The sequence below is a fragment of the Lycium ferocissimum genome, chromosome 4 (assembly GCF_029784015.1).
Source record: "Lycium ferocissimum isolate CSIRO_LF1 chromosome 4, AGI_CSIRO_Lferr_CH_V1, whole genome shotgun sequence".
Taxonomy (NCBI): domain Eukaryota; kingdom Viridiplantae; phylum Streptophyta; class Magnoliopsida; order Solanales; family Solanaceae; genus Lycium; species Lycium ferocissimum.
The window spans coordinates 40,763,111-40,777,823 of NC_081345.1; the positions used below are offsets into that span (position 1 = coordinate 40,763,111).

A 14,713-nucleotide genomic window follows, 5' to 3' on the forward strand; every position below is an offset into this window, starting at 1 on the left:
TGTTTCGTATATGTGTTGGTGCAGGATAAGTTAGCTATCATGACACCAGAAATGGAAAATGTGAAAGGCAGAAATAAGATGTTGAGGCTGGAGGCAGAAATAAGATGTTGAGGCTGGAGGCAAAAATGTTGCAAGAACAGTTGGATATCAGTACCAACATATATGAACTACGCACTGGTACGTGTGTGTGTCCTGTCCCACAAAAATATATTATATTTTTCACTTTCTACTTATGCGGATACTTTATTGTAGAGATTATTCAAGTGGTATTTAAATAAAACTATTAAAATTATTATACGGTGATTAATAATAATTAAATTATTATTTAAGGTAAATAATAATGATGAGATTGTTACGTAGAGATTACTTACTTTAAAAGCTTTTTTTTTTTATGTAAATAGTTTATTAACATATTGCTACCACTACATGTATTCTCATTTTACTTTCTAATTATCCGCATAAAATAATAGTACATGTATTCTCCCTTAACCTAATGGAGAAATTACTTCATATCGTAAATGAGATGTTGCATCAGCTATGTTGAATTTTTTTTTCTTTTATGGCTTACGTGGCAAATATTGCATTAATTATGCAGTTCTCATTTTTAATTTCTAGAGTTTAAGTAATAGATAGCGTAAGTATAAATAACTTTTTATCATTAGGTCATCTTTACTTGTAATAGTTAATAATATATTTTAGGGAAAAGGGTCAAATATACCCCTTTACTTTAGTTTATTGGTTAAATTTGTCCTCCGTTAGTCAAAGTAGTCAAATATGCCCCTCTGTTAGCCAAAGTATACACATGTACCCCTTGAATGGATGAAAATCCCAAATCAATCAAAATTACTCAATTTCAATTAAAATTATCAGGCCGAATCTCTTATAACCGGACGCGACCCCGTATCCTCTCTCCTAGTTGCTTGCTCCATAGCCGTGAATGATGGCTATGGAGCAAGCAACGGTGAGGGAGAGGAGATGGGGTCGCGGGTCGGATAATTTTAATTGAAATTGAGTAATTTTGGTTGATTTGAGATTTTCATCCATTCAAGGGGTACATGTGTATACTTTGGCTAACAGAGGGGTATATTTGACTACTTTGACTAACGGAGGACAAATTTAACCAATAAACTGAAGTAGAGGGGTATATTTGACCCTTTTCCCTATATTTTATTTCAAAATATCTAATCTCACATTTTAAGAAGACTTTCTTTTAGTTTTATAGATATTGTTAGGATTTAAAACTCAAGCTTCGTTGGTGTGAATGAGAAATGGAGGAAAGAGAAATGGAGGGACAATTAAAAATTTGACCAAAGTTCCTTTTAGAAAGAGCACTTTGTACCACATTGGTAGTGGAAAAAGAGAGTTGTGTGTTTATATATCAAAACATATTCTCTAGCTCATAAAGGGCTGAGAAGAGGGACTCCCTTCGCGCCGTCGTCGTCGCTCGGCTCGGATTTGGATTTGGTCAAATGATCTGATTTATTGGATTTAATTTTCATATCGAATATTATTTAATATCATTTCCGCTAATTTGATATTATTTAATAAATTCCACTCATTTTACACCGAACGAAATTCTGACTTCCAGCAATTAAAATTCTCAACTTCTTCTTTTCACATTTCAGTGCATTGTTTTACAAACTATTAAACTGTGAGTTTCCTATGATTTGCTCCGTTTATTTGAGTTCGCCGGAGTTCTGTGGTCTGTTTTGCCACTACTACAGAAACGTTCTTCCGTTCTATCCTGGGAGGAAGTAATCCGGTTTGGCAACAAGGGAGGGGGTTATAATTCCTATTAAGGACACACAAGCAACTTGTGGGCTCGGAATAATTTTTCTACTCCTTCTAAATTTCCATTGTATATTTTATGTTTCTGGTTTTTTATTAACAAACACAAACTGGTATACTGATCACTGTTGTGCATTACGGGGATTCACAGATATTACTTGAATAACCTATTGATATAAAAAAATTATTTACATTAATAGTGTATAAAATTTAAATTCTTTATTTATGTGATGATTAAATACTGTATTATTTATGTGGAATTCTAAGTTGAGATTAATTATATTAATATAATCAACCAAACGAACCAAAAACACATTTTTTTGTGTGAAGTTTACCCAAAGTAACAAGGAGTGTTTTGTCGGGGCGCTTTAGAGGGTCAGTTACGGGTTCAGCCGAACCTAGTAATTTTGGTTCAAATTCTGTATTTGTCTTGAAAGTTCATTACATATGTATAGATTATTAATTTAAAACCCAACAACTTAAGAAGAATAAAATTCATAACTCATAAACTTTAAATCGTAATTTCGTCTCTGATCACTTCTTGGTTGCAGAGCAAATGGAAGAGATGAAACTTGAATTGAGGAGGCTTAAGGAACTTGAAAAGGGTTTGAAAAGAAAATCATAGTGCTATTCATTTGTTGGTGATTACAAGGTTCCAATTCTTACGAGTCAGAATCGGATGGAGTGATAGACATGGAGCAAGGCATAGACCAGTGTCTCAACTTGGATGCCATGAACTTTTACCCACCCAAGAATGACTAAGATGTGAACCAATTATGAACAAGTAATATTATGTACTTTGTGGGATTATTCCTTTTTTTTTTTTTTCTTCCTTTTATGTGATGGGGTGTTGTTGTGTGTGGGGCGGAGGCCGGGGGGTTGAGGTTATGTATTTTCATTATGCAATTTAGAAGTATCGAATTTTCATTCCTAGTGTTTGAAAATGTTATGAAAAACCATGTCAAGATTTTTAATTAGGCGTAATTTTTTTAGTTTTTATGTATGATATGTTATGTAACCCATCTTGACAAACATATTCTAGCTTAACTAACTTTTAGGAAAAAATGGACAATAATCCAATTAGGAAATCATCTCATTTTAATCCATTTAAATTCAGTCCATTTGTCCTTTTGTCAGCCCCACATGAACAAACAAATCGTATTCCTAGTAATACCTAGATAGACACTTAAACTTGGCATGTTTTGTAAGATAGACATATAAACTTATAAGGTGATCACATAGACACTTAAACTTGCTCAAAGTGTATTTTTCAAACACATTTGTATTGAAGACCTGTGCGTGAGGTCCAAACGCCAATTATGTAGCAAATAAATAAATAATTTTCCATGTAAGAAAATATAGTCCAACCACGTGTAATTTTATTTCCATGTAAGCAAATAAGCGTCTGAAGCTATAGTACCCCTCATTTGTTCAACCGCGCTTTTTTTTTTCGGTACCTCCAACTTGAGAACTACTGCATTCCTCTCCCACTCCTTATCAAATTCCTTGAGTTTGAAACCACATCCCTCTAATTCTAAAGTCAAAACTCATCTAAACTTCTACAAAAATCATGGAAAGGTGGAAATTTCGTCTTTTGATCGGGGATTGAAGGGTTCATTGCTGCATTCATAGTCAAGGATTTTGATGAATATTTTTGGAGATTTCAGTTGATTTCATCCTTTCATTGATAAATAGCAGTAAAAGGTAATCTTTTCGGTACAAATTTGTGGTTTTCATGAGTTAAGGCTTTGTCGTTATTTTGGGTTAAAAGTTAGGGCTTTTGTCAAGGATTTTGGGGAATATTCATATTTGTATATTCTTTTCCACATGGATAGCGAGATAAATGTCGATTTCACCATGGGGAAAAAGTAACCGAGACAAGGATTTCCCAAATATGAGGGGAGTTAGGGGTTCGACGTGGGTATCGACTTAGATCACTTTTCTTTGGTTGAACTCAATTGCTATTCACGTGAAATGGGTTACTTTATAGTTGAAGGGTTTTATTACCAAGACACAAAAACAAAACAATTTAAACTGCTGGAAAATGACTCATTTGTCTTGAACTTGACGAGGACTTTTTAGATATTTTCATCAAACATGTGGTTGATGATGCTTTTGTAGTGGAAAATGTGGTCCCTACGGGTTTTGTATCTGGTCCACAAGGTAGAGATATCTCTAACGAATTGGGGTCTATGGTTCCACCTAACTTTACTGTTGATAGAAATACTACTCAAAGAGTCGATGCTGCTGGAGCTTTAGAGGCAGACCTAGATGCAAATCCATCTGGTGTTGATGCTGTAGAGACTGATCTAAATGATAGTGACTGTGAAGATTTAGAGGACATACCTGGTGAAGATGACAGTGATGTTGATGAAGAGTTAAGGGGCTTTAGAGAAAAGCAAAGGCAAGAAAAGAGAGAAGAACCAAAAAAAAAAAGAGAAAGCCAGTGGCACAAGAGATTGAACTTGGGGAGGTTGGTATAGATAGGGGTTTTGAAGACTTTCAACAAAGAAAAGAAAATAGGTATATAGGAAAATTAGCTGGAGATGAGGAATATATATGGCTCTAATGTTGGCAGTGATGATAGTAGGGATGAGCTAGATTCTCAAAATTTGAAAAGGGGTTGATCTACCAGTTAGAAGGCGAAGCAAGAAGGTTAGATATGATTCTAATTGTAAAGTTGCTATTTTTGAGCTTGGTATGATCTTTGGCGGTGCTATTGAATTCGGAAAGCTGTGGCAGATTATGCTATTCAAAACAAGGCACAATTAAAGTTAAAACCAAATGAAAAGCAAAAAGTCAGGGCTAGGTGTACAAATGAAAACTGTAAGTGAGAGTTGTATGCATCTGAGGACAAGGAAACCAAAAATTTTATGGTGAGGACGTATTATCCAAACTTAGAGAAGACAAAGAACAAGCTTTGCACAACAAAATTTATTGCTAGAAAATTAAAGGAGAAAATCATTTCTCGACGACATTAGAGTTTACAAGATTCAAGAACACGTAAAGAAAAAGTGGGGAATTTATGTGGGAAGATCTTTATGTTATAGGGTGAAGATGAGTGTAATTAGAGACTTTCTGGGTGATTGGAAACTTGAGTTCTCAAGGCTGGCTGACTATGCAGACATGATTAAGCAAACAAATCCTGGCTCTTCTTGTGGATCGGACGGATAATGAAACTATGCACAGGTAATAATTTATTCATGTACTTCTATGTTTGTTTTGATGCAATGAAGAAAGGGTGGTTACATGGATGTAGAAGGATCATTGGATTTGATGGGTGTTTCTTAAAAGGGTTTTGTAAGGGAGAACTTTTAGTAAAATTGGCAAAAATGGAAACCAACAAATGTTTCCTATTGCTTGAAACGTGGACAAGGAAACAAAGCATTCATGGAGTTGGTTCATCAACTACCTAATCTCAGATCTAGAATTGGGCTAAGGAGATGGCTTGACTGTGATGTCTGATAGGCAAAAGGTCAGTATTTTTTCTCATTTTTTAGTTTTTTCAGTTTCTTTTATAGTTTTAAGCTTTTCTGTTTTTCATATTTTGATAGTTTCAGTTTTCCAGTTGTTTTGAAATTTGTGTTTGCTCTTCCATTGACTTTGCCCACTAAAAGAGACTTTGCATTTCTTTATGTCTCAATCTTGTTTGTTGTCCATGGCCTTATTAATTCCATTTGTTGAATCATTTAAAAGTATTTTACGAATTATTATCATTCTTGTTGTAATGTCAAGTGAAGTTCTTTATTAAGTTTCATTAAGTATGAAAAAGAATTGATATTTGAAGATATATATGGAGTTTATGGCCGGACTTTAATTGTTACTTTGGCCCAACAAACGGTTGTTTGTCTTTGTTTACGTAACAAAGGCTTATCCCAACTATTAAAGAGTTGTTACCCATTGTGAACAAAGAATGTGTACGACATATATAGTCCACCCGGGGATTGGAGAGGAGGAAAGAAAATAATTTTGGAGGTGTGCTAAGGCTAGCTTTCCTGTAAAGCTTAAAGATGAACTTGCAGCACTAGGAAAATTGGGAGAGGGAATATGTGAGGACTTACTCTCCCTTGATAAGGTGCACTGGTGTAAAGCTTATTTCGCATGAATCTAAATGTGATGTAGAAGAAAATAATATGTGTGAGACATTTAATTCTTGGATTGTAGGTCCAAGACATAAATCTATTATAAGTATGCTTGAAGAGATTAGGCACAAGATAATGAGTAGAAATGTTGATATGAGGAAGTTTCCTGATACTTGGATTTCAGACATAGCACCAAATGGCTGAGTAGTCTTTGGAGGAAATAAGGACTTATCTAGGAGATGTGAAGTCCTTTTTAATGGTGATGTTGGATATGAAATTTGTGATGGTGAGTGTAGGCATATTGTTAACTTGCCAAATAGGTCATGCACTTGTAGACTTTGGATGTTAAAGGGAATTTCATGTCCACGTGCTATTTGTGCATTCTATCATAGTGGAGAAGAAGCAGAGGACTATGTGGAACATTGGTATAGAAAAGACACCTTGGAAGCTTATAAGTGTTGCCTTCAACCAATGCCCAATATGAAAATGTGGCACGAGACAAATAATCCAATAATTGATCCACACCAATGCCGGAGGCAAACGAAAGAGGGATAGAAGAAGAGAAAAGGCGAAAGAAATATGGTAAAGCTACCAAGATTGGAGTGAAGATGACATGCTCGACTTGCAAACAACATCATAATAAGAAAGGGTGCAAAACAAGGGTATTATTCAGCTGCCTATTTTTATTTGAATTAACATTATTTATTTATACTCTAATATTTTTCTTTTTGATGTATGTAAAGAATCAGAGTGGTGTTTCAAGAGATATGGGACAATCTTCCACTAGTTCTGCACAACATAATGGTACAAAAGCAAGTGCAACTACTCCTATTGTTCCTATGGCCAGTAATCCATCTTCTATTTGTGAAGATACATCTAGAGTTCAAAAAAGTCAATCCAAATCAGGTGCATTTGGAGGGAGAGGGAAAGGGAGAGGGAGGGGGAGAGGGAGAGGGAGAGGTGGTGGGATTCCTACTAGTGATTCAGGACTTGGAGTTGAGGGAGGTAGAGGAAGAAGTGGTGTTGGTGCTAATTCTAGTGCCCAACTAGTGCCGCGACTTCATCACGATATGATTGCTTTACAAGACCAAGGGTGCGGGGATATGGTATTTACACCGACATACGTCTTGGAACATCGATATTCAACGTATGTAAATTTGTTTTTCTTAAATGCTTTGCAGGATATACACTATTTTGAGATGTTGATTCTAATTTGAATTTACTTAAACATTGCAACAAGAGATGCCAGTGAAAGGTTCTAACACCGGACTTGAAAAATGCGGTGATACCAATATTGATCTTGGCTTTCGACCTCGTATTCTCAAACGGAAAGGCAAAGCTATAACCCCCTTCCCAAATTCGACGTCACGAAACATTGTTGCAAGTGCCGAGAAAAAAAATTGAAAAATGTTGCTTCGTCAAATGATATAGAGTGACCCGGTGAAGATGAGTTTTGCCGTAGTTAAGAATCAATGTAGGAGGAGGACTTTTGTAAATCAAGTGCTTTAGCACAACTTGTTTGTTATATTAATTTCTTCAACACTAGTTGTTTTGTCGTCTGGAAGCAACTCTTTTGCGGCTCATATTTTGAGCTTTAATTGTAGTAATTATAGCACAAGGATAGCCGAAAGTTTCTTGATAGTATCTATTTCAATTTTCTACTTTTATTAAAATTTTGTTGACAAAGTGGTGTTGGCGGTCCTTTCAACTTCGCAAATGTTTGATCTATAACCAAATTTGGTGAGAAGTTGGATGCACTATATTATACTTGTCCAAGTTGCATAGTTTACAATTTAGGCCTTCAAGTTTAGTATCAATGATTTTGATGATCATGTCGTTGGTTGTTATTCACTTTTTTTTAGTCGAAGGTCTATCGTAAACAACTTGAGCAGTAATTACGATTCTTTCATGTATGTTTGGTGATACATTGATTTACAACATGGATGTACTAAATTGAGATTGCATACAAAATGCATAATTTCCATCAAATTGCGGAATTGCATCAAAATGGCCTTGTAACATTAGATTACATAGTCCTAATAATAGGAGTTACAACGTAAACTAAATTCAAGCTTGTAGAATTACATGATCAACCACCATAATAAGACGGAGAGACACTTCTTTAGATTTTTTTTTTTTTTTTGCGCTCTTTCACTTCATATTCTTTTCCTCGATTTAGTAAAGCCCCGCCTTAACCCTTCTAGCTTGACCCATTTGCTCGTCATACCACGTAAAATACTTGCACCCGACTAGTCACAAAGCCATAGAAGATTAGTGTCCAGAATCGAGGAGCAAAAAGAAAATGCGAAATTAAATTAAGGAAAACAAAGATCCATAAAACGGTCTCTTGTCCATATTCGCATCTTAAAATATTCGACCAGGGTTATTTGGAGACCAAGAAGCTTGTGATACTACTTTTTTCCACAATTATAGAAAACATCCTATTACCTAGTCTCATCGTCAACTTATTTGGATATCAAGAAAGAGAGGTAAATTAGAGTTTTTTACACTAATGTGAGAGAGAGGTTGAAGAAAGCACATGGGATGACCTCTGAATCTTCTGGCTTTAATGGTGTCGTTAGCAGGAAGAAGAATGGAACTGGGGCTTTTTTTTTAATGGGTATAAATTATATAAAGAGGTTTTTTTTATTGCCTTGTATTCTGACTCAACAATTTTAAAAACCTTCACGCGCTTAGGATAAAAGTCACGACACGCGAGTTGCTAGATGGAGAAATGTGTTTAAAAAATACACTTTGAAAGTTTAAGTGTATATCTGATCGCTTGTAGTAAGTTTATATCTAAAAGTTGTCTAGAACTTGAATGATATTAAGCCTTTAAGCCGTGCAACTAAAAACTGGACCATGCACATTTTGGACACGCGTCCTCAACATTGGGAGGAAGCGCATGAAAAATGTATGTAGCACTAAAGGCAACCAAAGTTTGTTTCTTTTCAAAAAGAAGTGAAAAGAAAAAGACACCACATGCTACTTGCTATCTTGTCAAATGGCATATAGATAAACAAACATATTGCCTAATCTTATAAACGTGACCACCAAAACGAGTCTCGTAATTAATCTGTTCCAATTAATATCACGACCTTTTCACTTTTAGCGTTCTAAATATTTGATGTCATTTCTTTAACAATATTCGTGTACGTGAATTTCACAACTTCTAAAAGTTCAAATATCCGAATTTAATCAAATTTTAACATTTATAAGTAATAATTTCTTTATAAAACTAAATTTTCTATTGCCACTAATTTGATCCACGTGTATATAAATTAACATGGAAGCTCCGCATCTGACCAACATGTTGTATAAATTGTAGTAGTAGAGTATGCGTATTTTGACAAAATTTGACAAATCACTGTTACTACTTTGCAGAATTTATACAATTTTTAGCTTTTAATGGTTACGTATCATATTATAACAGAAAGCTAAATTATGGATACAATCGTTGGTGTAAAGAATCTTCACATTTGATTTGTTATAAGCAATTAAAGTACCATATAAATTTAATTCGTCTAATTTATTACAGCACCATTTTCAAAAATACCCCATGCTGCCTACACTTTTAATGCCACACCGAACTACGGCGCAACGCTACGGTTAAGCCGCTACAACATCAAAGATCATTAAGATAAAGGACGGTTAATGCGGCTAAAAGTTTTTGCTTCCAGTCATCAATAAAGATAAGTAGTAGTAATCCAAATGAAGAGGAAATTGTTCGGTAACAGATATTAAGAAAATAGCAATAGAAAAATATATGTACCAAATTATTTGTTCATTTACAAAACCAAGATAAAATTAATTAAATATTTCCCATCTTACCCTTAGTATTAAATGTTCTTGAAAATAGTCAATATTGATTAAAATATATTTATTGGAGAGAGATAGGGGTAAGGTAGTAAAATATATCTTTTATTTATGATTTCTTAAGGGGGCGTACAAAAGGAAAAGATAAGTAATATGGGGCGGAGGGAGTATAATTAATGTAGACAGCTCTTTCTTGAACCCAAAACCCACAAGCCTCATTGCATTTGATATATACTGACCACACCTAGTGTTTATATCAAATCGACAAATGTAAAACATATATATCTTCCATACACACACTTTACACTATAATTTTCAACTGTAAAGTCAAATTGTTTGGTGCGATACCAAATACCTGTAAATTTTTACTTTACCTCAATATCCAAATAATGAGCAAAGAATACAGAAAAACCTATAGAATGTCTGCTATTTACCAATATAGCTTATGGCAGCTAATGGGGCATCAAAGATAAATTGAATTAACCCACCCAGATTTGCACTTGGATCCTTAAAGAAATAGGTGTCAGGTGTATTAACTCTCTCTTTCAATATCCATCTTCCTAGAAAAAACTTTTAATACTATCTTAACTTGAACCCCATCCCCTTCTACCAAACACTTAACTTCTAATTCATTAAACCTTCAAAAACTTCTTTTTTTCTACTTGAGTTTAAAAAATCTTCTTTCAATTTCAACCAAATATATAATATTGTCCAAAAGTCTACTTCTTTGCCTGCCAGCTATTTAAACTATTGCAAGAATTTAAATGAAAAAGTAGGTGATAATAAGCAGTTAGTATTATTTTACTCTTGTCCAAATGATTAGGTAGACTCAATGTTTTAGGTCAATATTGATCTTGGCTAACGCTTACTCTTCCATCATAAGATTTTCATTTGTGACAATGAAAGACAGCCAGCAGTTTAGTTAACTTCCCTGAGTTTGAACTTGACCTGTCAGAATATTCTTTCAAAAGATGCTTCACTATGAACAATGTGTTTCTCCCTGAAGCATAATTCTACAAATATAGTTGTTACAGCAACAAGGGAGAGACCACAACTCTCAGACTAGAAAGCTTTCCTTGGCTCTAGCTCTAAGCCTCTAACTAAAGGTATAGTTTGGGAGGAAGCTCATCCAACCTTAAGATTAACCAATGAAGGTAAGTCCAGGCTTGATACGCTGTCCAATATCAAAATGTTACCAAAATATGTCGGGCCAACTTCACAAACACTTGCTTTACATTCATGTCTCAGTCACATCGATTGGGGGTGATTGTCCCCAAGGAAGGGTTTCCATTGGCTTGCATTGATTTAAAACTACTACTATACTAAACCGGCTGAAAGAGAGAGCGTAAGTTGACCTAAGTTCCTTAAATTTAAGGTTCCTCTCCTTCATGGGGTAGGGCACATTCCGCCAAAACCACGCTTTAAAACTCGATCCAGCTCTCAAACTATATGATCCTTGTAGCCAGTCAGCTCCCAAATAGATAGTGCAAAAGGAAAAATCCAACAATTGGTTCGAGGGTTCAGCAAAACCAAGTGTTCCGGGGTTGAACTCTCTCTCTCTCTCTAAATTTTGAATTCTCCACAGTAGAAGAGGTATTGGACTATAAAAGGAGGTTGGCGCTTCCCAGACCGAACATTTCTGCTAACACAATCATAGATAGGCCACAAGCAAAATCTATATCAAGAACCAAAATTCAAGCCAATCTAAATGAGTCAATGAGCAAGATTCTTATGAACATCTTTAATGCTTTATGCTAACCAACTTTCTAAAAGAGATTTCATAAGACTTAACTTCATCACATTGTACCAATTAGGGATCTCTGAGAATTAAGATCATGTATACGACTAAGCTCAGGCACTAACAATTATTAAACAGAGATATCATATATAAAAGATAAGTACAACCAAAACAAAAAAAGTGGAATCAATTAGTATAAGATTTCCCCAAGTTCAACAACACAATTCAAAGCTAATCAGCATGTATTAACCTACATAGTAGTAACAAAACATTTCACTCAGTACTTTACCGAACTATGTCAAAAAGAAAATCAACTAAAGAGAGCATATTGATGTGAACATTTTGCAACTTAACCAAACTGCCTTCTTAGCTTATAAACACACCCCAATGCACCAATCAGATTAATATTAGAAACTGCCAATGGAAAATTGACAAAGAAAATGAAATACTAAAATTTTCAGCTAATACTATCTGACTAGCCTAATTATACTTATAAGTGCTACTACATTCAGCATGTTGCATAGTAACAAGAAGGGCACCTGATCAAACCATTCTCATTACAAACCGGGCAAGTCCTAGATCCATTTTTCTCGCTATAAAACTTGTGACTTCCACTGCACTCGTCGCACAGAATAAATCTATTTCCGCCACACACTTCACACGTGCTTAAATCCGCCGGAGTTAACCCTTCAACGCACTTCTTCAGCTCACCAGCTTCATGTAACTGAATAATCTCCTCAGCCCCACCAATGTACTTGCCTCCTATAAAAACTCTCGGCAAGGACAATTTCGTCTTTTCACCCAATATTGCTTTTAGCTCTTCCATGATCCCAGCGTCCATGGATATATCTCGTTCGTCGATCGAAACGCGGAAACTAGACAGAATTGATCGAACGGCTTTGCAATCGTCGAATGTAGAACGGATTACTCTCAGGCTTGTGAAGTAAATCACTATCTTTTTCTCAGCTCCTGGGATTTGGATCAATTCGGGTTTGGGTGCGGGTCGGGTTGAGAAGGCACGGAGGACAGCGTTAACACGACGGACACGGTGGAATATATTGGGTTTTTTGGTGGTGGAAATGGGTGAGGAGTTGTAATTTGGATCGTCGGAGAAAAGGGTATGAATATCTTTGAAGGAAGAGCAAGAGAAATTGGGGGAATTGTTATTGTGAATTGATTTGGTTCGAGTTAGCAACATGATTTCAGAAAATTGAAACAATGATTTGATCACCGAAAGGACTTCCTAGAAATGCTTTTAAAAAATAATACTGTTCGACCCGGTCATCATCCATCAAACGCTTCCCTTCTAATTTTTCATTTTAGGCTTATTACATATTTTGCCTCTCTTAACTTGTAAATATTCCTTTGACACACTTTTCTTTCTAAGTGAAACTTTGCCTTACCAAATATTTACTTAACCGTGTCCTTTGCCATTATATCAGAATATGGGCCAAAAATTTGTAGAAGCCCAAACTTCTAAACGGTAGCTGCAACAAGAAAAATATATCTCGAAGCATTCGCAAAAGAATTTGAACTAATTGTATCACAATAGAGTGTTTTTGTACGATCACTATGTAGACACAATACACTGTCTCGCTCTCGGAGCTAGCCCTTGAATTTAGTTGGCGACGAAAGGCGCACATAGTTCACAAAAAGATGAATTTTAACCCTAAAATTACTTACCTCAATGCTTGTTTAAGTGACATGTGTTAAATTTTTTATTAATTGTTAAAAGAACATATTGTCCCTTTCGTGATCACCGCCAAAACCTCCTATCCTTGCATAATCCTCCTCCCTAGACCCCTCTCCTTTCGTTTTCTCTAATAAAATAACAGAACTTGCCTCGCCATACACCACATTCCTCCTCCCTCTTTATTTCGACTTGCTCATCTCATCTCTTTTTTTGTATTTGGTTGTACACGTATCTTGTTGCTTCCTATCTTCAATGTCAGTGATTACACTTTGAAGTTCCAACAAAGGTGGAATTAATACATCTCCCTTTGGTCTTCTCTATTTTGTGTTTTTCTCCAACCTCCCTGTGTTTGTGTTCTTTCCCGAACCCCATTTATTCGTAATTCTTTTTATTATCATTATTATTTTTAAAAAGAACGACCATTGTTACGCATATCCTCAATGACGGGGACAATTGATTTAAAACTATAAAAGAATGATACAAAATTACAAATTTTGTGCTACTGAAATCTTTGGCAGAAATTTGATAAGGAAACATATGCACGCTTACAAATGAAATATCCACAATTTGGTAGATGATGCTCGTTAAGCAACATGAGTCATTCCTGACATTTGGCTTGTCTTTTTTATCCCACCCAGAGTGTTTATGGTTGTTGTCGCCGGTGGAGTTCTGGTGACAGGAAGGCCTTAATGATGTTTTACATTTTGTCTATGTTCAGCGAATGAAAGGTTTCTGCGATTTAGAGGTGTTTGGCTAATGGCAAAAAAGGGTTAAAGAAGGTGGTCAGCAGAGTGAGCTGCTAGTAAGGCGGCAAAGACGTTGTTAGTGTGCCTTTTTTTTCAAGTTAATGGTGCGTGACATATACTTATTGAAAAAAAGTGGTTAAACAACTAAGAGGTGACGATGATATTGAGAAAATTTACAGGCACCTCAACTACTCCATCATGTAACTGCTAGCTGCTACCCATCAACACATGTATATTCTGCCCACAAAAACTTGATCAAATATGAAAAGGTCACCTAATATCTTTTTTACCTCAGTACGAATTTGGACCTGAAGCTTCAACTTCTCATTCGTGATTTGCAATTTGTCTGCCAGCTATTTAAACTATTGCGAGTATTTTTAAACAAAAAAGCTGGTGATGCTTAGCAGTTGCCAGTTGTTTCACACTTTTCCAGGTGAAGGCAAAATAATTAGGTAGAGTATCTCAATGCTTTCAGTCAATTGTGATCCCGGCCAGTGCTTACACTTCTTCAATTACAAGAATTTCATTTGCGACAATGAAAGACAGCCAGCAATTTAGTTACCTATCCCAAGTTTGCATGAATATGTCAATAGTTTCATTCAAAAAAGATGCTTTCGCTGTAAACAATATGTTTCTCCTTTAAGCATAATTCTACAAATACAGTCTTAACTGTAACATTTGAGACACAATAATTCTCTGACAAGAAAGCTTTCCTATCCTTTGATAATCATGGTGTTTGGGGTACCTTCTATCTATCACCATCCCAAGTACCAAATAACTATATCCACCAAGGCTTAGATAAATGAGAACAAATCACCTAACTTTATTTTGCCTCCGCTAAGCATTGAAT

The 14,713-nt window shown here is 35.4% G+C and overlaps 2 protein-coding genes across 2 annotated transcripts; one reads left to right on the forward strand and one right to left on the reverse strand.

The window, feature by feature from the left end:
• Positions 1-6,397: 6,397 nt before the first annotated feature.
• LOC132054060 (uncharacterized) lies at positions 6,398-7,087 on the forward strand. Its single transcript, XM_059446132.1, has 3 exons — positions 6,398-6,532; positions 6,614-6,976; positions 7,052-7,087. The coding sequence occupies exons 1-3, from the start codon at positions 6,398-6,400 to the stop codon at positions 7,085-7,087; spliced, it is 534 nt and encodes a 177-aa protein (XP_059302115.1).
• A 4,665-nt stretch (positions 7,088-11,752) lies between these two features.
• On the reverse strand, positions 11,753-12,776 carry LOC132052936 (uncharacterized protein At5g39865-like). Its single transcript, XM_059444680.1, has one exon. It carries the CDS (start codon positions 12,620-12,622, stop codon positions 11,933-11,935), a length of 690 nt encoding a protein of 229 aa, XP_059300663.1. The 5' UTR covers positions 12,623-12,776; the 3' UTR covers positions 11,753-11,932.
• Positions 12,777-14,713: the final 1,937 nt, after the last annotated feature.